This window comes from Simochromis diagramma, unplaced genomic scaffold, assembly GCF_900408965.1.
Source record: "Simochromis diagramma unplaced genomic scaffold, fSimDia1.1 OVJJ01000302.1, whole genome shotgun sequence".
Taxonomy (NCBI): Eukaryota; Metazoa; Chordata; class Actinopteri; order Cichliformes; family Cichlidae; genus Simochromis; species Simochromis diagramma.
Genome location: NW_024386792.1, coordinates 13,898,233 through 13,921,140, shown reverse-complemented (window position 1 = coordinate 13,921,140; position 22,908 = coordinate 13,898,233). Strand labels below are relative to the sequence as shown.

The 22,908-nt window shown below is 38.1% G+C and overlaps 2 protein-coding genes across 3 annotated transcripts; one reads left to right on the top strand and one right to left on the bottom strand.

The window, feature by feature from the left end:
• Positions 1-5,346: 5,346 nt before the first annotated feature.
• On the top strand, positions 5,347-6,358 carry LOC120729182 (GTP-binding protein Rhes-like). The gene has a single exon (XM_040024698.1). The coding sequence runs from the start codon at positions 5,563-5,565 to the stop codon at positions 6,187-6,189; it is 627 nt and encodes a 208-aa protein (XP_039880632.1). The 5' UTR covers positions 5,347-5,562; the 3' UTR covers positions 6,190-6,358.
• Positions 6,359-6,624: 266 nt separating this feature from the next.
• On the bottom strand, positions 6,625-22,770 carry LOC120729180 (phosphoribosyl pyrophosphate synthase-associated protein 1-like). 2 transcript variants are annotated; one of them, XM_040024695.1, is made up of 11 exons: positions 22,025-22,770; positions 19,854-19,906; positions 19,692-19,758; positions 18,218-18,390; positions 17,111-17,226; positions 16,921-16,976; positions 15,469-15,614; positions 14,758-14,799; positions 13,082-13,152; positions 12,612-12,758; positions 6,625-10,021 (listed from the first exon to the last, which is right to left on the bottom strand). In XM_040024695.1, exons 1-11 carry the CDS (start codon positions 22,186-22,188, stop codon positions 9,863-9,865), a joined length of 1,194 nt encoding a protein of 397 aa, XP_039880629.1. In that variant the 5' UTR covers positions 22,189-22,770; the 3' UTR covers positions 6,625-9,862. The 2 variants fall into 2 exon arrangements, with proteins under 2 accessions (XP_039880629.1, XP_039880630.1); XM_040024696.1 differs by lacking the exon at positions 14,758-14,799 and having other exon boundaries at positions 22,025-22,763.
• Positions 22,771-22,908: the final 138 nt, after the last annotated feature.

Genomic DNA, 22,908 nt, shown 5'->3' with positions numbered 1-22,908 from the left:
TACAGAGCTCACTAGCTCACACTGGAAAAAGTTGCTCTTTCATGCATCTCACTACATCGAGTAGAAAAATATAATTAGCAAGGTAAATGCTCAAAAATATAACTAAACAGAAAAACTACTTCGTAACAGTAAAAAAAGCAAACACAATTCATTATTTTAACCACTATTGTCATTCTGATTTCCCTTTCTGTCATGGTTCCAGAGAACGATAAAAAAAAATTTCAATAGATTGTTTTATATCCAGATTTAAACAATTCCCTAAAAACTATAACTTTTGTGATTTATACAACAGACAGCTACATTTCCCATACATCCCCAATTTTGGTGTCATCTTTGTTTCTTTTTTCAATTTGACTTATAGATCAAATCAGCTGTTAAAGCCAGTGACTTTCAGTTAAGACGTTAAACTAAAGTTAAAACATTAAAACATTTCTCTCTATTAGCAACCTTGGGAAGGTCATTCAGGCTTTTATTACATCCAGACTGGATTATCATTATCATTATTATTATCAATTATTTGTATTATTTAACTATCTGATATTTTACTTGCTCTGCAGCACTTTGGTCAACATGTGACATATGACTAAACTGATGTAAATTACTCAAGCTTTAGTGAGTATTTACAGCAGCAGGGCGATGTATGCCCACCCCATCAGCAGAAAAAGTACTTGGAGCGCTTTAGCAGCATTTATTAATAACAAAAATCACAATACCAGCACATTCATCCCTTAAAATCAAAATCAGTAGACAGATAATGGAGTAATCCCAAAAATTAAAATGACTCAGACACATATTACATTATGATAATTTAACTTACCATTATAACACTATCATTAGCTATGCCAAAGGACATAGATAAATATGTGCATAATAATCTGTCCTGATGTGTTTGCCATGAATGAGACACCAGTGGAACGTAGTGATAACCATTATCACTGCATGTCTATCTGTACACTGACAAAGATGCAATGACCCTAATAGTAGTTGGCAAGCCATACAGATGATTTGACTGTTGACGTACAATATCCTGGGAGACATCCTGTCAGTCCTTGAATGAGGATAGCCTGCTACAATATTTGAGCACAAACAACAAGCCTGATTGTCAAATATAATTAAAAAACGATTTCATCAGCTAGTTGTGCTTATAACTTTACCCCAAAAAGGTGCTTCTGCTCATCTGGATGTAGCATTTTGAGTGGGAGAAATGTTTCGTCACTCGTCCAAGAGGCTTCTTCGTGGAGTCAAGTGACGCCTAGATGAACAGTGACAACTTTTTGAGATTTCCTTACCTGGATGATGATGAGCATGCGTCAAGACGCTTATAACTTCACCTTAATAATAAAGCTTTTTTCCTCAGAAAATACTAAAGAAAAAAGGCAGATGATTACTTTCTATTTAAGGAAGTCATGAAATAAATGACAGGGGTGGCAAAGCCAGCTGTGCGGCCATAAAGTTAAAACATGACCATAAAGTTGGTATCATTTCTACCATTAACATTTACTACTTGCTATTTGCTCATCTACTGTACATGCACGAATCAATTTGCTTCAACAAGGTGCGACTCTGACTGCACAGCACAGTGTTACAGCTGCAGAGGAAAGATTTCATGGTGACAGCAGAAAGCTGTCATGACAAGTACCTGCAATCATGGAAAATACCAAACCCTCTGCATTAATATCATGATCATCAGCATGCATAAACCGTGCTACTTAAACCTTTAACCAGTTTCACAGTTCTGTTTATGATGGATGGCATATGACTAAGCACAAAATTACCACAGTAAGCTATTTAGAACATAATGTCTATTGATAAATGTTCGACGGCTCATTGGACTTCAACTGGCTCATTTGGAGCCAATTAAAGTCGAAATGAGCCGTATTATATTTTAAAGACGATCCACTTTTAAAGATTTATATCTTCTTTATCTCCTCAGTAGGAAAAAAAAATGGCCTTAGGGCCAAGTAGCACAGCAACAGAAGGGATGACAGAAAGTATTGAAAGATCAGACTTTTCCAACAACATCTCACTTTATATAAGAACATATAGAGGCAAAGGATGCATGAGTAGCAGCCAAGGTCAACTATGACATAGGGAAACATTTATATTTGGCATCTGTCAGATTGCAAGACCATCATCTCATGTCATCTTGACAAGACAGCAGTGCAGTGCACGCATTTCCAACAGGAGTGCAGACAATCAGGCCAGAGGGGCCAAGACACAGGCCACTTTCTATCAATACACACAGCCAGGGCCTATGCTTCTCAATAATACACAAGGGGCTCATAGCCTCAAGGAGCCCTGTTTCAGATAAAGATGTAAAACTAATCATAATTGACTTTGGCTAAAAGACAGTTCGGGGACTGATATCTGAACAAAAAGTACCTGAGAGAGGTTTTATTTTTGTTCTTTTTAGTAACACTAATATTAACCTTTTTCCTGCTTAAAAAAAGTTCTAATTAACTACAATGGAATTAAAAGAAGAGCGATTAAAAAAAAGAAAAAAAGAAATTGGACAATGTGTTTGTCCCAATGCACTTCAGTTATTCACCCGAGTACTGGTTCAAACTTCACCTACACTTAGGTCTTAGTAAGTTTTTGGCCAGTTACGTTTTTGCTCCAGTACATCAGCATGGTGATGAACAATGTCAACCGTGTAATTGCTTTCATGATGCTGTTTCTTGATTACAGACTTTGACAATGACTCTCAGAAAATTGGGGACTGTGTATAAAATGGCTAATTCCAAAGCAGTTTGGAAAAATTTACAGATCAAATTACACCTTTATCGATCCACCATTTCCGTGTGCAGAGGTAAAAATGCAAAAAAGATGTCACTTTACAAAAACTGATAGACCTGTCTAAGAGGTGCTCCAGTTGATGTCCATCAGTTACAGAATATTTTCACGATTAGCCTTGAACGACAGTGTCAACAAAGAGAGAAAGAGGTGTACTACTTTGAATATTTTAAGCATTTTTCTGCATCTTTTCTTAGTTTTCTTTTAGTTGCACAGGGAAAAAACAAACAAACTGTAACTCCAATAAATTTTGTGTGCCACTGCCACTGGGGCAAGGTTGTGCATGCATACAAAAGGAAATAAGCTGAAGTAGAATGGCACATTCATTACAATAGTGTCACGACGCAGCTCGTGGAAACAAAGCAACCTGTTGAGCTGCCACTGAAAACTGCATGTAAACTAAAAATCAAAGCGTTCAGACGACAGGAGGATAAAACAAAAGTGCTATTTCTGCATCAAACAAACATCAACACGTTGGACTGAACAGCCACGGAATCATTATGTTGTTCTATGGTATACAACAGCGCTAACACACATCAGAGCTGAATTCGTTTCAGTCCGTCAGGCAACGCCATCTGGTCATTATCATCTCCACGGGGCAACGTGACCGTAAATAGAAAAATGCCTGGGATGTGAGACATAATGGCACATGAAGTACACAAAAAAACATCCAGAGGCAACAGATGGGAAGGCCACTTTTCATTTACTTTGTTAACTATTAATGGGCAGGGCTTCACGTTGTGTGAGGTCCACTTTTAATTTACATATTTCCACTGCATTTTCTAATACATAAGGCTTGTAACAAGAAGCCACAGTAACAAAGCAATAACACTTACAGTAAAGCTGTGCTTAATGACAGCGCTTAATTAAGTTTTTTGTCTAGATTGGGGTAGTTTAAATATATTTTTGTTTTATGCTCCAACTACATACTGTTGCTCAGTTAAATATTTTATGCAGTGATCATGTCATTGATGTATTTTAGCACACAGTGCACACTGTACACAGTATCTAATAACTATAGCAATAAAATGAAATACTACACAAAGTAAAGGACAGTGAAGACCACTATTTAAGTTTATGCAAATAACACCTGCTATGCTGACAATCTTGTAATTTCAGAAACTATCAATGCACTGAAATGTATTCTTAAGAATACAATCCAATGCGTACAAAGCAACCTGAGCCTAACAACAGGATACGGTTTATCTTGTGATTTAACTGAACTACCTTTGACTCGTCTGAAAGCGATCAAATCAAGCTGTGAAATTGCTTTTCTACAAATTTAACCCCTTAGCAGTCCTACAAATTTTGCCTAAAAGGGTTAGGAGTCGGACGTACCGTGGGCGGTACGTCCGACTGCTAAGGGGTTAAATTCCCGAGCACTGACTTCCATGCATTGTTTTAGTCCACAGCTGAATTCCCACAGCGCTTTGCTCTGTTGCTCAGCTCAGACACAGCAGTCCCCAGATGAAAGCAAACGAGTGCATATTAAAAAATATGAGCAGCTGGGACAGGTTGCAGTGTTCTCTAGAGCTTGCCGTGTTTCCACGCTGCTGCGTAACTTAACAAACCAGGTAGGCTGTGAGACGATGTCAATCTCCTGGAGGGGAATTTAGAAAGGCTCACAAGTCTGATTCACTCCCAAGGAACAAACTGAAAGCGGGCAGGATTAATTCTTAGACAGCTACATGCATACTTGCTAGTAATAGCCACACTAGTGAATAATAAAGGCTGAGGAGCTTAAGTCACATTTCTTTTGTTTGCTTGATTTTTGTTTATTATCTCAACTTCCAAATTATTATATGCAATGGCAGCTGTTGCTAATCAAACAATAACCTTACCTGGAAGCTGACCTTCAATTCCTCTGTTCATTTTAAGTAAAGATGATCTTATGGACAATGTTTGGTTTCGCAAAAAATTCATGGTGCGTTTTGTATGCACCACGAATTCATCACCTGAGATGGCTGTTTATCAGTCTACGAATGCATTCTTATAGTATTTATTGCAAATGAGTTACTGATAGCAATTTATGGTGAATAAGACATCAGAGCTTTTATCATCAGAAATTATGTTCATATATTGGATGACCATGTCTAATCAAGATGAACTCTATGACGAATAAATACAACAGATAAGATAAAACTGCCCATCCTGCTGCAACCAAAGAAAATGTCAAAATGCTGGTTAATGAAATAAATCACCTGATTATTTGTGTGCATTTCTTTCCTTATACTATCAAACCTGAGGTACTACTTCCTTTCACTGAAGTACTCTGCGACTCTTTGGAATAATAATCAGGCTCTACTCAGACAATATTTTCTATGCTATGCTTGTCATGTATCCACTCTCATATAGCGCCTCCTTTCTCTGCCTGAAGTGGCCCTTTACACTGATTTACATACTCTGCAATCATTGGTTGTCAAGATGTTGTACTTCAACAGGCTGCCTTGAGCTGATTGGCTGCAATCGCAGGGGTGGGCCACTGAGCTCTCTCACCAAAACAGGCATAAAAGGCAGTGTGTGTAGGTTTAGGGCACAGTGAAGCACCCAATAAGCAGCTTCGACAGGGAGCTTAAAAACTATCAGGTGAAAAAACAAAAAGGAAAGAAGCTCAGGAACAAGAATTTTCAAACTGCACATGGAGAGATTTCCTTGAGAAAATATTTAGGTTAAAGATTACTGACAGGTTTAATATTTGCAAGTGCATTAAATAAGACACTTTTTGGGACATTTTCTTTTCTCAATTGGGCCAAGAAAGAAAAATAAGACATGTCTCTGGAGGTGAAGGAGAAGACACACGTGCGCCTAGTGTTTCTGGGAGCAGCAGGCGTGGGGAAGACGGCCCTTATCAGACGCTTTCTCCAAGACACCTTTGAACCCAAACATCGGCGTACTGTGGAGGAGCTGCACAGTAAAGAATATGACATTGGTGGGGTCAAGGTCACCGTGGAAATCCTGGACACCAGCGGTAGCTACTCCTTCCCCGCCATGCGCAAGCTCTCAATCCAAAGCAGTGATGCCTTCGCACTGGTGTACGCTGTGGATGACCCAGAATCACTGGAGGCTGTCAAGAGCCTCCGAGATGAGATTCTTGAGATCAAAGAGGACAAGTACACACCAATCGTGGTGGTGGGAAACAAGGTGGACAGAGAAGAGGAGCGTCAAGTGTCCAACGAGGACGTGCTATCAACTGTAGAGATGGACTGGAACAACAGTTATGTGGAAACTTCAGCAAAGGAAAATTCCAATGTCGTTGAAGTGTTCAAGGAGCTCCTGCAACAGGCAAACCTTCCCAGCCGCCTCAGCCCCGCACTACGTCGACGCAGGGAGACCTTTCCAAAAGACACCGATTTTCGGCCACCCATGAACAAGACCAACAGCTGTATTTTGTCATAGTGAGTGTCACAGGAGGGGAGATGGTGTTTTGCTTCACAAAAAGCCAGGGTGGATGAGAATACGGAAGGTATGTTGTGAAACTCAGTGGTGCTGGACAGAGAGAAACCTGGACATCATAAGAGCTGCCTGGCTGGGATTATGGACACACACAAACACACACAAAAAACACTTCAGGAAGAAGAAAATAAGTACAGACCGAACCTTATGAATATCTGTGAACCTAAAATTAAATGGAGAGAATGAATTAGATGTGCACTTGATGTAACGTTGTTGTTGCTTATTTGGTGACATGCTGCTGGTGTTCAGATCACTGTAAAGCTATTGAATTTCCTCATGTTAAGCTATCTGGACTGTTGCTATCCTTTGTTTACTAAGGGGAAGTATGTGTATATATGTATCAGGTGTGGCCTCTGCAAAAGTTGAATATCTCATGTAATTTTTTTTTTTAACTTAGTGATTCACCTGTAGCACATGATACTGTTTGAATTTTTTTTAATTGGGATTTTCTACTAAGCATAACATTACCCTTGTATTAAAAAAAAAAAACTGTGGTCAAATGGAAATATAAATGCACTTTTCATTTTGATGTGGCCATTCAAAATGCTTGTTTTTATAAATTTCATTTTTTTATCATCACATGTATTCATATATTTTTTAGCTGTTTATTTAACAAATGTATGTGGAATAGTGTCTTTAATGTGTAATAAAAGCAAAAAGCAACACTTGTGAAAATGTTTCTGTTTCTGTAAATAAACATACCTAGGTACATAATTAAAGACATGAAAAATAGATAAGCATTGATATGTATGTGAAGAAGTACAACGTCAATTTTATTCCACCCATGCAATTCAGAGGGGCTCGACCCTTTACCAGCTTTCATAGGGCGAATGATAGGCATACACCCTGGACAAATCACCAGCCTGTCACAAGGCTAACACAGAGCGACAGACAACCATTCACAGCTACAGCCAATTTCAAAATGCTCATGCATATCTTAAACTGAAATGCCCCAGCAGGCCAGTGGATTTAAACTCAGGGCTTTCCTTCTGTGATGCAACAGTGTTAACCACAGCACCGGAATTATTATTTACATTAAAGGATGTCAGGAGGTTACAAATGAATAAGCTAGTAATAAGGTCACAAAATAAGCAAAAAGACAAAAGAAACCGTGCTGATAAAAAGTAGTGTATACATAAAGTTGGAAGCCAAAAAGAAGACTTAACTGTCACAAGATTAATACAGCAAAAATTATTTTCTAGAATATATGTTTTGGAGTCTTATAGCCCTCTTATAACACAAAAAGCTCAACTGAAAGGTATAATTACATACTATGAGATGGTTAAATATGATGCAGTAAAGCTTAGAAGCATCTCTTTGTTAATGCCATGCATACATTATAGGACCGTAAAGACTGTTTGTTTTGGGTGAGGCCCCAGCATGTTCCATCTACCATTCCCTTTACATGGGCAGTCATAAAATTACAAAATTAAGTATTCACTGTTCTTGTTACTCATTTTCTTGTGACAAGTGATTTAAACAAAATAAAAAATGAGAACATCCGGTAAAAGCAATTGTGATTAGCACAATTTGTGCTCTAAATTTCTTAACTGCACACGCCTGCCAGTATTTTCTGACCTCTGTTGCCATCTGCTGGTGAAAAACACACATTACATTAACTGAGGCCTCAATGTGGGTACGCTATATTTACTGTGGTACCTGCAAACAAGGTTATATACAGGTTAAATACAACCTTTAAAAACAGACATATTTAAGGCAGGCCTATTGAGGAAAATGATTTTATGTATGACACCAAAACACCTGCAGCCAAATCTATAAAAAAAAAAAAAAAAAAAACTTTACGTCTCCTGGAACTACGTGTTAAGATGACTTTAGCACTTTAGCAACTTTAGCATAGGTTAGTAAGGTCAGCACTACTGTCTCCACCCCTGAGGCAATGGTAGACAAAGTTAAGCAAAACAAATGAAGCCTCTCATTAGCATCACAACATTTGAATACTGAACAGTTGTGCATTACTACTGTGTAGCTGTGACAACGCAGATCATTATGCAGTTCCTGAAATAGCTGTGCATGGTTCCCCTACATGCAACTGGGAGACAGTTGTAGTTCTGGTCCGAACACTCCCCCCCCCCCCGAATCAGATTAGACTGAACAAAGTTTCCTGTTTTAATTTGAGGAAGTGGCCTGGTAAACGTTTGTGGGCAGTTCCTCTTTCAGTCCACATTTAAACATTCTTCCGCACTCTGCTCTTGCTCATTTGCGAAGGAAGGGAGGCCTAACAGCTTCACAGTCATGCAGGTGTGTGCTTTTGTCATCTTGTTACATGGAGTTGTACTTTAATTTACACCAAGGAATAGCTTAGGCTCTTTAGAATACATGTACATATTTTATTATCCCACTGAGAATGCTTTACTGATGCTAAATGATCAGATTTCCTGGGTTGGTGGCTATTTAAACAGTTCTGACTTTTTCCAATAACACGTCTCTGCTCCTAGACTTGGTCAAAGCTCCTCAGCAGATTGAAGTGACTCTGAGGCGTTTAGAACAAGTTCAGGGTCTTGGACAGAAACACAAAGATTACGAAATGTCTACGTGGTGTCCGCATGTGAAAATGTAGTTATTTAAACGTTTTGTCCCTCTGTAGAAAAAAAACCTGCCACATGTCTATATTTACTCATTTGTGAGTCATGTTTCGATGAGTAACACACTTATAAATTTGCCTTTGCTTGAAATATGTTGAAAAAAAGTAAACTGAAAACTATATTCAATTTTAATTAATAAAAAGCAGCATCCACTATTAAAGTTTCTGCTTTACACTTGAAATTCTGATCATCTAGTTTACTTTACAATGCTTGCAAAAGATTTCTATTTGCAGAATTTATTTTAAAAAAGAAAATCTCAACGGCCTGGCTCCAAAACCACAAATCATTTTTCCCCTTCCTTATCTGGACTGCATTTCATTTCCTCCTAAGTATTGTGCGTTATCACATATGACAACTGTAAAAGTATTAATCATGAAGTACTGTAAACTAACTGCAGGTGGGTACTTCATGCTTTTCCATGCTTCACAAAAACAGCCGCCTGAACAGTGACTGAAACTGCTACCGAGAGTTTCAGTTCAGGTGTGAAGCCGCTTTACTGTAGTTTTCTGGCAGTTCCACAAAAATCTTCACACATCTAAAATACAAATGAATGTATATGAAAATGCCAGATGTGGTGTAGCGCTTTACTTCCTCACCCAGTTATTAGCATTTATCATTCTGAATCAAGATGGCATCAAAAAAATAAATAGAGATAAAAAATAAACATAAAAAAGCCCCATGAAGAACAGCTTTATTTGCCAAACGCTACAGTGTAATGAGAGGGTCCACGTGATACATCATTTGTGACATTTATGTTGTCAGACTGTATGAAAGACATATTAGCGAAGTGAAACCATTGAGTAGTGTGTAAAGTTCTTCTGTGTAACAAAAATGAGAAATAAAGCAAAGTCTGAGTTTCATATGTAACATATAGTACACAGAGTCAGTTATTCTCTAAGGATTAACAGGAAAACAAACTGTAACAGCTTAAAAGCCGAGCTTAAAGCAAACTGGATTGGTCCTCAGTGTATGTGCTTATGAATGATGTAGCCTAAATGTACGTGTGTGTTGCCTCAGTCGTCCATAGCAATGTTGCGGAACAGATAGGCCATGGATTCTCCATTGTGGATGCGTCTGATCGCCTCAGCCAGGATCATACTGACGTCCACGGTTTTGATTTTTGGACACTGAAGCTTCTGGACCTCATGGGGAACAGTGTTGGTCACCACCACCTAAAAGCACAATGTACCCTTTTATTGCTGTATTTCACACAGGTACACAGGTTTTTTTGAACCACAATCTTACATTTTCTATTATTTAACAACACAGGAAGTTAAGGATAAATGCAGCTTTCATTAGTAGTGCATTTTCAATTTTTTTTGTTTGTGTGTGTCAAATGTTATTACATCTTGTAATTGCATGTTTACACATACGTGTTAATAAAATTGTATTTTTCATTTTTAACGTTTGTTATGACTAAAAGCAATTCTTTCACCCCAACTCTCGAGCTTTGTTCTTTCTTAAGCTATAACACAAAACAACACCCAAGCATGAAAGCATAAAAAGATGAACAAATAAAGATTTAATATACACAAAACATTATGATTGTTAATTTCCCTTTTTGGGAAGGAATACATCTCATTAGACATATAGTAGATGTACATCACCACACACTTTATTAGCTGCAACCTGCTAGTACTGTCAGTGCGCCCCAGGGTGGCTGTGGCCACAATGTAGCTTGCCATCACCAGTGTGTGAATGTGTGTGTGAATGGGTGGATGACTGGATGTGTAAAGCGCTTTGGGGTCCTTAGGGACTAGTAAAGCGCTATACAAATACAGGCCATTTACCATTTGATTCCTACTTCCTTCAGAAGTGCCTTAGTTCTTTGTCGCATAGATTTAACAAGGTTCTAGAAACATTCCTCAAAGATTTTAGCCCATATTGATATGATGACATCTCACAGTTGCTGCAGATTTGTCAGCTGCACATCTATGATGAGAAGCTCCCATTCCACATCCAAAAAGTGCTGTATTAAATAAAGATTTCGTGACTATGGAGGCCATTTGAGAGTATGAACTTAGGACTGGGTGATATGGCCTAAAATCCATATCACGGTATAATTTGAAGCATGTGCGATAACGATATATATCGCGATATATTCTTTTCTTCTGTATAACGTATTTTACACACTATAAGGCACACTTAAAATCCTTAAACTTTCTCAAAAATCGACAGTGTGCCTTATGTATGAATTCTGGTTGTGCTTACTGACCGCGAACCGATTTTATGTGGCAAACGGCGCGCAGAAATCTGTCAAAAATGTTTTAGTACAACTTTGGTAAGCTATGAAGGCGCACCGCTTGATGGATTGTTGGAGCATTACGGCTGCTGTAGTCAGGAGCCTTGCGGAGTAGTTAAAAACTGTCTAAATTCTTTCATCTTTAATAAAATGATCAGTGTTGCTGCTTTACCAGGTGTAACAATTAAGTTTAACATCCAGGCATCCATGAAAACAGAATTTATTAAATTCAACGGAGTTAGAAGTTAGCAGGAAGTTAGCTTGCTAGCTTCCACCTAAACATGATATACCATGTTCTGACTGAGAGATTTCTGAAAAAATTACAACGTACAGCTCTGCTATCACTTCCAACATAAATAAAGACAGAAAACTAAACAGCAGTGACTTTTGTAAGGTTACTGAAGTCAAACTAGCTGGTAAATAATAATGTGCTACAAACTTTTTACCACTCGATAAAAGTTCACGTGAGGGTTTCTGGTGGTTAGGGACAAATGCAATTGCATGGCAGAATATACTGCAACAACATGGGAATAGAGCAGCTGCGAGAGAATTCAGCACTAATGAATCAATGGTACAGAAGTGGAGGAAGCGCAGTTTTTGGCTTTCCCCATATTCCAAAAGTGCTTCGTCTCTTTGCTATTACTGTCGCCTGGCATAATTTGCAGATGATGTTGTTTGCAGCCGTTGCAATGTTTTCGACCAAAACAGGCGCAGCTGGGTGACACCATCAACATGCGCTATCGCGGTAGAGCGGTATAGTCAAAATCTCTACCGTTGGCCAAATTTATATCGTTTCTACCGTATACCGTTTATACCGCCCACCCCTACATGAACTCACTGTGACATTCTAGAAACCAGTTTGGGATAATTAGATACATTTGTAACAAGCAACATTAACTTGCTGGAAGCAGCTCTAAGTATGCCAAGCAATTATTCCCCACACCATAAACATCACCACTACCCGCTTTGAAACGATGCAGAATGGAGCCACGCTTTCATGTTTACACTGAATTCTGACCCTAACGCTCCAGTGTTGCAGCAGAAACCGAGGTGTAAATCAGTTTGGCCATTTTTCTTTGACATCAATAAAGCATTCTCTCCCAGAGAAGAGGAAGATGTCAGTAGATGAGCAATTTCTGAAAAACAGATGAGCAAATCTGGCACCACCAACCATTCTATCACTTAAAATCATTAAATCACCTGTTTGATGCCCAGTTTGAAATTCAGCAGGTCATCTTGACCAAGTTTACATGCCTAAACGCACTGAGACATGGCCATGTGCTTGGCTGATTAGACAATAGTGTTGAATGAATGTGTGTACCTAATAAAGTGGCCAGTGAGTGCATACCTAGGATGAGACTGCTTCAAAGGTTTGGTTGTGAAATTTTTCACCCATTAACTTTACTTTTACAGAAAGAGTACAGCAGATCTCTAATGCTGATGCGTTTCCATGGACTGCTAAAAGTTAATGTCAGTAACGGGTAATTATAATCAATTATACCAAGTGCACATTATTTTACCTCATCAATAGCAGATTCTTCTATTAGTCTCGGAGCCTCTGCTGACAGCAAGCCATGTGTAGCCATGACGTAGATCTTGTAGGCTCCCCTCTCCTTCAGAATTTCTGCTGCTGCAACAAAGTCTTCCACATCGTCTATAATATCATCCTAAGAAAATGCCCACACATACAGACAAAAACTGAATTTCAGCATTTACGTTTTGGTGTAAACAAAAAGAAGCCTTTTCCCTGTAGCTTATGCAGTGGCATTACTAACCATACTTGAAATCCTTTATTGGAAAGATGATTATTTATTGTTAATTTATTGAAAATTAACAATAGATTCTGAACACGGAAAAGATATGATCACACTGCACTTTTTTATAAACCCCCCACTAAAGCTGTTTCCTACCAATACATATATGTATGCGGTGCCATTATTCAGTTAAAATAGTAGTTTTAAGATAATCACATAAAACTTAGAGCTCTTACAACAATGATGGCAATTCGGCCTCCTACGTCGCCAACAACACTGATAGGGGGCTTCTCCTTTGCCATCATCACTAAAAGACACAAAAATATTAGCATTACTCTCAGGAAAAAAAAAAACAGGTCTTTTCTTTTAACCCAAATCAGAGGAAGCTTATTGGAATGAAGTAAAGTTAATGAACATTTGGTGAGAAGGGATTTGGTTAAAACCTGCAAACACCATGCAGACAGCTTTAACCCAATAAGCTTCAGCTACCACAGTACCATTCAAACTGTTAAGATTTTTGGCAAAATATGTAATTCCACAGTTTTCACATTTGTGCTTCCAACTAAATCCAAACCAAGACGTACAGCTGCTTTTGGTACAGTGGTAGATGTGACTGCAGAACTGGGTTTCCCTTTGAAAACAGACCAGAATCGATTCTTATTTGTAATCCAAAACACTATTTACAACCATAAGAATATAAAAAGGTTCATCTTGGAGATTCACTAAGGGTCATCGGGAATTTAAGTTGCTCAACCCAAACATATAACATTAAAATGTACCTGTAGGGATTTCAAGCAACACGTGATTCAGGTCTAGAACTCAACACGTCTTATTTGTTGCGTTTCCCACGTGGAAATCCCAATAATGTCAAAAATCAGATGTACAAAGGCTACTGTGCAAAATATACATTTTAAAATAGTTATTTCTGGATTGAGAAGGAAGTCGTGAAACTAAAGTCTTAATACTATTTAGACGTTTTGGACAGAAAGAATCACGCAGAATCTGACACCTAAAACTCAAAAACAGAAACTTGAAACAAGAGGATGTAATCACAGCGCAAAACATAACTATCAAAGGGTGGTGTTATTGTTTGTCAGGATTTCTTTCATGTTAAGCAATAAATGAACAATAGTTTTGAGTTAACACTAAAATGCTAATATGCCTAGAGCAGGGGTAGGCAACTCCAGGCCTTGAGTCCCGGTGTCCTGCAGGTTTTAGATGTGTCCTTGGTCAAATACAGCTGATTCAAATTGCTAAATGACCTCCTCAACATGTAATGAAGTTCTCCAGAGGCCTGGTAATGAACTAATCATTTGATTCAGGCGTGTGTTGACCCAGGGTGATATCTAAAACCTGCAGGACACCGGCACTTGAGGCCTGGAGTTGCCTATCCCTGGCCTTGAGACTTTTCTTCAGCCCATAATTTAATACTTTATTCATAATATCATTCATTTAAGAGTTTCTCACTCAGTTAACAATTCTTAATTTTATAAGAATCGATATTATTTTAACAGATGATGCAAAAAAGAAGGCTTCCAGCAATTACCATGATCACTCATGAGACACTGTGGCTCAAAGATGAATATCAAGACAGTGCATTTCACTCAGTGTATGTGAAATTCACTGTAAATAACTTTGTAGGTCAAAAAATTACTATGGGGTATAACCCTTCTTTTGCTGCACCAACTGGTTTCATTAATGTCAATTTGAAATGCCGTATTCATCTTTCAGAACAGTGTGTGATAGGAAAAAAGTAGTGATTTAATCCTAAAAAGAGGAAACCTCATTCAGGTTCTACAGGTGACCAGCACCACTTAGAAGTGGAAGCCTTCAGCAACTCACTGTCACTCCATGCAGGGAAGCATAAGCAATCAATAGGAGGCAAGAGTGGATTCAGGCAATATTATCATACTTGGAAGCTCTATCCCAGGGAATGGGACCTGTCTGCTGCTTGCTGTGGAAAAGGATAGGATGGTACAAAACATTATGGCATGGTTAGACAAATAATTAAATTACCCCTCCCTCCAAAAAATTATTCTAAAAACTCAGAGCAGACTTAGAAGGTTTGACATTTTATGTAATCAATGCAAAGTGAAATTGGGGGAGATGACATAAGAAGAGTCAGATTCAGCCCTTGCTGGAGACAGCAAAAAGATATTGCTGACATATTTCCAAGTTGAGGCGGGAGAACGGGGGAGATGGTTTAGCTGGAAGGAGAGTACATAGGGTGGAATGAGATGAGGGAAATAAATCTGGCGCTGAAATGAAGGAAGCGACGGTGGCAGGTAGCACCTGCAATATTTCACAGGTGGTTATAACAATGTCTGAGGCAGAGCTGGCCTGCAAGCTTTTGGGAAAACATTATATTCTTACTGAAAATGTCATGTTTGATAAGCTTGTGCTTCACAGCTTGTGGAAGCTTTCTAACAATCAACATGAAAATAAAAATTAATTTTTCTAAAGACAGACAGTAACAAAAAACAGAGTTAGTAATAAAACAGTTTCCTTTCTCAGTAAAATTATAATAGCTGTAAATGACCATCAAGGCTTCAAGAAAAAAAAAAGAAAGAAAGAAAAGCAACAACAACAACAGATACAGATAGGTTTGCGCCATTTATCTTACATGGTAGCTCCAGGCCAGTGTGTCCTGTGATAGCACGAGACAAAGGGGGAGAATGTCGACCATCAGCCATATCGGACTCTGAGTGGTGGGCCTCCCCGTGTATCACTGCCAGCCCAAGTCGCAGCCTCTCAGCATAAGACTGAGCTCTAGGACAGACAAACATGCAGACACACAATGTCAAAGAAACTGACAAAAACAACACATAAAAAATACACAGAGAAAAGAGAGCAGAAAGAAGTTTGCAAAGGACAGAGATTACACCAACAAAGAAAAAGTGGTATACTGAAAACACAAAAGCACAATTAGGAGGCCATACAAGCGTTAGGCTTTCTTTTGTTTCTTAATTTAGTCTCTAGCTTGTCCACACTTTCACTTTAGTTCTTTTTATTCCCATTGCTTGAAAGTTACTATAAAAACCCCCTAGAGCACCAAGATCGTTAACATGTATATTGCATTTATAGTGTTGGGAATTATTTTTATAACACTCAGATCCTTACAAGTCATTTATGTGTAGTAGCTGATCACAAAATGAACATCGACATTAAGTCTTTGTTATGTGTATGTTATCATTTGCAAATAAACTTTGCTAAACAATTTTAAGTGCAGTGGCACATGGGGGTTACTGGAATGTGCTGTCATGCATGCCTTTAAACAAGTAACTGTAATGCTAACAGAGCCTGTAGGTGATTGCTTTGTCTTACACAATTAATATGTAGCATGCAAAGAAGAACCATAAATATGTTTTAATATTACTTTCTTAAATTAGCATACATGCCAGTATGTTCATACATGAGCAAAGCAATCAAATGGTGCAGGCCCACAGTGTTAATAGCTCCGAAACCTATGATTGCTATGATTGGTGATTTTTTTTTTTTTTTCTTTAAAAAAAATAAATAAATAGATGTCATGTTCTGTGAATGCAACTAACAGCAGTCATGATTTAATAAAGCGACTACACAAAAACTGTGGAACGTGTAGCTTGCTCTGAAGAGAATTGTGCACAGTGCATGTAGTGAACACCTGAAACATTAAGAAGATCATAAAAGGATGAAAAAATTTCAATAGGTTATTAGTTATGGAAGCTGCTTACTGGACTAGCTTTCACAGTATATTAACAGAAGGACCCACACACCAGGCAGGCCCCTATAGGGACTTTAGTATCCATGTGACTTTGAGCACAAGACTCAAGTATGAGGAAGAACCTCATGCTTGAAAACATCCTACAGTTTATAAAAACCTGGCTGCACCATTAATTCAGTCTTTACATTTTGAGTACTAAGGTGTGTGTGTAGCTTTTATCTGAGTTTTTTCTAGCTCACATAGGGTAACACTTTAAGGCAAAAAAAGTCAAGAGAAACAGCTTTCCAAGCTCCTTAGACAAGAGAAACAGTACTAGTGCATTTCATAATAGCAACTTTAAAGATATCGGCATTGTCAGACTTGCCAAATTACCTCTTAGCAGCCGAGGGGGACTTTGCAACAATGACAGCATTTCTGTAATTTGGGATCTGAAGAGAAAAAAAAACAAAAAACAAAACACTCTTGACCTCTAACCATTTATACATAACAGTAAAACACTATTTGTGTGTATGTTTGATGAGGAGGCACATCTTGTTGAGCCTACAGTATAAAGCAACCTAACCTCCTCTTGAATGTACTGGATGAGGAAAGGGGAAGCTCTCAGGTTGTCAACAGGGAAGTTAAAAAAGCCTTGGATTTCTTTCTGGTGAAGATCCATAGTGATGATGTGAGTTAGCCCTGCAGTACAAACACATAACACATGTTTATGTGTGTGAGATTATATAGTTTCAGAAATGCCTGTAGCATGAAATTAAAGCTCTTCAAGATTGGTGACAGAAAAATAACATTTTGATTTGTTTAAAAGTTGATAGCTTCGCAAATTATTAAATCATTGGTTTTAAGCACAGTGAACTAAGACAACTGAAATAAGCAAATGGAATTAACAATAAAAAGGTAGGACATTTTGTAAAACAATACATTTACATGTACAGTTTTTTACATCCCTAAGCCTGTACATACTGCACAAATTTTGAAACATTTGTCGATTTCACAACTTCTAGTGGCTGACTTATAATCACACAGGAAGATTGTTTCTACCAACTTGCAGGTATTTGTTTGCCATTTGGCACTTTGGAAGAAGCATAAACAGTATGACTGAGCAAGACCAGGAACATACTGAAAAACTAGACACTGAATAACATTCTGGCAGAAGACCATCCTATGAATCCTGCAAAAACACTAACTGCTATAGGTTATTGTGCTAAAAAACAAACATGAATGGAAACAGGCAACAAAGTATTACGTTTATTCACCTTTTGACTTTTTTTTAAATTTACATTTTCAACCATTTTAAAAGGTCAACAAATCTTGTTCTCAAGCCCAGTAAGCAGGCAAGACAAGACTCCTCCTCGTTCTCAAGTTATCGCATTCAAAAACACGGGTGTCCACGCCACCCGCCTAGCCAGCAGGATGACGACAATCCCCCGCCAGCATTTTAAGGCTGAGGAGTAAAAACCGAGTCAGACTGGGAAAAAAAAAAAAAAACTAATTCAACCTGGTCCTGATAAAGCATCACTACTAAAACAATATTAACTATTCAAGCTACAGTCATAATGTACCTCCCCTCCTACTTTTAGTGTCATTGACTGTTTGTTGACTTTAATCTGCACTTTCTTTTACTGGGTATAAAAAAACATGATGACAAAGGAAATGAGAACAGCGTGTATACCAGCCTTAGCTAACATGGATGCTAGCAGCTTGCAGACAATGGAGCCTCTCTTCCTCATCTTGCACTGTTTGCTGTAAGGAAAGTAGGGAATGACCCCGATGATGTTCTTGGCACAGGACGTCTTTAGGGCATAAGCCATAACAAGCAGCTCCATGACAGCTGTGTTGACATCTCTGAGCAACACAACATCAAAAGAAAGAAAGACATAAGAGGCCATATCAGGTGCCACGGACTGTAAGGTACGGGTATGGAATATTGAATCTAGGGACAAAAAAATACAGAACGATGCTTTATAATTATGAGATGAAAGAGACTGTTCGGTCTGCCATTAAACATTTGTTTGCAAACATCATGTTCACAGACAGTGCAAACACCACTGTATCTGAACAAAGGTTCACTTTTTTATTTTATTTGCATCGTTTACAAATAACCTGCACCATCGAAACAGGTTTTTCCTGTGAACCCCAAGAGAAGAACAGCTTTAAAAGTCAGCTAACGTAAATGACAAGTTTGACTCAGGAAAAACATTCGCATGTAAGAAAAGGTCTAACAGATGATCTATAGTAACTACAAATCAAAACTGTGCTGTGATGACGACTGTCAGGAAAGTTATTTATATTATTATTAGACCAGTTTAAAAACAAAAAACAAAAGTAGTCAATGGCAAGACACAACATGTAGATAGGCAGGTGACTTATCTGCTGCCTCTGTGCACACTCAATAGGAGAAGCGCTAGAACTCGACAACATTGAATACCTCTGGTTGTTTTTTTTAGAGCCAGTCTTTTTGTCATAGCAAAAGAATGACAAACAAGGTGGAAAACTCACCTCACATGACATGAAAAGGCAAACTTAACTGAGTCACAGCACAAAAATAGATATGCTTCGACTCCTGTTAGAATTCCTAGTAACTATCTGAGGTCATATCTAGATTTTAAAAAGCTGGCCATGTTATTGTGTTGCATAAAGGGCACGTGCTTATAACATAAAACTTTGAAAACACGCTGATTTCAGTAATAAAGTACTTTAGAACATTAAATAAACAGATTAAGAGTTGTGTCTGATCAGAACTTTATTATTTTATCAAAGCATAAAGTTGTCTTAGCTGATGTGTTTACAGTTAATTGGTCATTTACATATCCAACAGAAAGTGATACATTTGCACTCATTTGGGGTCATCTTTTTCGGTTCCACCTAATCCAGCCAACCGTTCACTCTCACTTCTTGTAAAACATATACATTCACTGGCCACTTTATTAGGTATGCCTAAGCATCTCAACAACTCAATGTCATGCAGACATGGTCAAAACCAGCTAACTTTTCAAGCTAATCTAAGCTTTTTTCGTTTGTTTGTCCTTTTGTTTTTTCTAGCTCAATATTGGTGTCGCTGGATGATAGACATTTAAGAACACCAAATACTACCTTTAAAAGATGAATCATTTTTCTTTTTTTTTTGCTAAAGACATCTGTCTCACCTGGGAATGGTCTGAATGATAAAGATGTCTTGTCCACGGACAGATTCTTTCACATCCACTCTAGTCTCTGAATAAAAAGCACAGTTTTTATGTATTCATGAGTTACTGTGGCAACAGGAAACCATAGTTCATTAATATTTGACATTAAATGCTTGGCCTCACCTGAATCTGACTCTTGATAAACCACTGACTTGCCCAACTCCACCCCCAAACGCCTGGGGGAAAAAAACAGAGTTAAAAAAAACATACCTTGGTGTACTGCACTAACTGAAGCGTGTAAATATTATTTTTGTACCAAGACACTATTTTCTGCCCAGCAGTTTGATAGCTCTCCATCTGAAGAACTTCAAGAACTAAAGTTTAAAATTATTACATTATTGTGTGGAAATAAACCTTATATTTTGGCTATCAACATCGTCTGTGTCAAAATCCATTTATCTAGGTGAAATGATCAGTTTCTTAAATGATTTTAAGAAATACATTTAATTAACAAATAATTTTGGTCACTGATAACTGACCTTTTCTATTTTCTGATATAAATTTAGAAGTTTGAACTTACTGGTGAGACAAAATTTCTTTACTTGCTTAATCCCCCTGGATCACATCATAAAAATTGTACTTTGTTTCTTTACCGTTAGTCTCAAAGGTAAACACCTCAATTTGGACTCTGATAAGTTGGCGGTTCTTAAAAAAAAAATTATAAATCTTAACTAGAAGCTATTTAGGTCAAAAAGCAACAGCCAAAATACAAGCAGAGAACCCATCAGTCTGTACTCTACACTGCTGCCTCACCCTGTTTGCATTCATAAATCTCAGACTTTTTCAATTTTTTGTTATGACAGTACCATAAAGTAGCCTAATCAAAACAGGGGATGAACATATGGGACATTCTCCTTAAGTCTTTTTCTTTTTCCCGTTCATAGAAAGATATATTTGTCTAACCAGGGAAGGTTTCAAGCATGTTGTTTTCCTTTCATCACATCCAGTGAAGAATAAAAATAAGGATGCTTTTGTTCCAGTCGTATTCACACCCAGCCTCTGAGTGCACGTTAGCATAAATATTCAGTACAGTATTCATTAATATTTTTCTCTATTTTCTCTGTCGTTTTTTAAAACCTTTGCTCCCCAAGAAAACACAGCATGAAAACGCAAGCATAATCTGGCAAAAAAAAAAATCTCCTGCAACTTTGCCAAGCACTGAAAACTAAGAAACATTGATTCTTTTCCCTCCCTACTGGGTGGGAAGTGCAACTTCCATCTGGCTATCTGACAAGGCTACAGGAGCAAAAAAACAAATAAAACAAAAACAACAAAAAAATAAAGGATGCTTTCAAATTACAGTAAGAGAACCACTTGTTTTTAACCAAAAGAAACACTGTCTCGTGTACATGCTCTATGAATCACAGCCAATTAAGTATTTTGCCTATCACAGTAATACCCAGTAGTAAATCTATACCATGCTTACTTCGAAGACAGACCTGGATCTGAAAAGCATACTCCCTTTGTAACAATGATTACCACTGACAGGTTTATCTCTCATTGCAGAAAAAAAACAGATTTGTCATTAGCTAATAAAAAAAAAACTTCACTGTACAGTGCCGTCCTCAGTGTTTCGTTACTATGTAATAGCACTTCAAAATAAAATGATTTTTAGGAAAAGTGGCAGGTTTGGTTATGTTGACCATTGAGGTACATAAATTGGACCATACATAAATTCAAGTTTTACAGCCAATAAGCTGATTAAATAGTTACACAGCATGCAATGACATCTGGAATCAGTTATCAAAAAGTAAGATAGGCAGTTTAGTTGAAGTAAACATCAATACTTTTGCAGATTTACTGTCACATCTTCAGGTACAATGAGGTGATGCATATCCACTTAATTGGATTTTCTTAAAATGTTCAGTGCAAAGTCTTTTTTTAATCTCCGTTTCTAAAGCTTTTATTCTTTGGTTCAGTATTTGCCATAAAACTTGTGGAAGTGTGTTAAAAGGATGTTTTGAACATGCATTACGTAATGTACGAATGTAGGCCATGTACACTGGCCACGCTGAGTAGTTACACCATCATCTTGTGCCGAGAGTAGTGTGATTGTCATGCCTTGGTCCACAGTTTTCACAATAGTGATTGTTTTTGTCGTACTGAATTAAAAACAACGTAAAGTCACACGCGTGCAGCTGTAACGTGGTGTTTTGACAGAGACTTGGCTTGCTAGCAAGGCCATGTAAACAACACACACGAATCAACATGACTGTGTACTCATCGTTATTAAATCGTTAAATATGTTGCAATGACACGAACACATTAAGTTAACAGTTATTAATTTCACTTACTCTGTTATCTTCTGGGCCAGCTCGGTGCATGCGGTGGAAGAGTTGGCAGAAAAAACACGGTAGCCACCTCTGGCAATGTTCATTTTCGTGTAACCATAGGACAGCTTTGGGGACTGAGACTGAGAGACCAAAGACCTGTGACCCCCAAAGCGTCTAACTGGCATGTTGGTTTGGACTCACTGTGGGCTCTGGTTTTGTTTATCTTAAAGTGCCCAATTTAGCTGAAAACCGACTACTATACTTGAATCTAGTTCGAGCACGTTTTAGATCTCGGCCATGCAGACGATTCTTAAATTAATAAAAATACAATAAACACTAAAACCAAAAACACTGTATATACGCTACACCAACAAAGAGCACATGCTCCACGTGTAATGTGGATGCAACACTAGCGTTAGCGAATCAACGACCACCCACAAATCGCCAAGCGCCACAGAAACCCCCACTCTACCACAGTCCACAGCAGATGGAAAGCTGAGCTCTCCGTTTCCATGCGGTCACTTACGTTGTGACGCATTCAGAGCAAACGCGCTGCTTTTCGAAACTATTAAGGGAACTGAAAGGTGCCAAAGCAGCCTTGGGTACAGCAACAACCCGCTACTGCAAACACGTCGCCCGGATAATTAAAACGTAGCTGCGTTAAAACTTTCTGTATCTTAGCCGTCGCAGTAACAAAAAAAACGCCACGTGCACAAGCTCATTGGATGTGGGAAAGTCGCGACTGACAGCTGGATGTCCAATCGGAAAGAAGTTAGAAATAGCAGGCGCGCGTGATTAAATTTTTAACCAATAAGAAACCGGGATTCGTATTACCTAAAATTAAAGCGCAACGGAGTAAAAAAGAAATGTGGTGGGAGCTGCGGGGATTGGTTTACCCCTCTGTC

What these genes read in the sequence shown, in the direction of transcription:
- LOC120729182 (XM_040024698.1), top strand. Translation starts at nt 5,563, where the DNA reads ATGTCTCTGGAGGTGAAGGAGAAGACACACGTGCGCCTAGTGTTTCTG.
- LOC120729180 (XM_040024695.1), bottom strand. Translation starts at nt 22,188, where the DNA reads ATGCCAGTTAGACGCTTTGGGGGTCACAGGTCTTTGGTCTCTCAGTCT. An exon ending in ATCCATGTTAGCTAAGGCTG is followed by an intron (nt 17,227 to 18,217) that starts GTATACACGCTG and finishes TTTGTACTGCAG; the next exon opens with GGCTAACTCACATCATCACT. An exon ending in TCCCCCTCGGCTGCTAAGAG is followed by an intron (nt 15,615 to 16,920) that starts GTAATTTGGCAA and finishes TGTCTGTCCTAG; the next exon opens with AGCTCAGTCTTATGCTGAGA.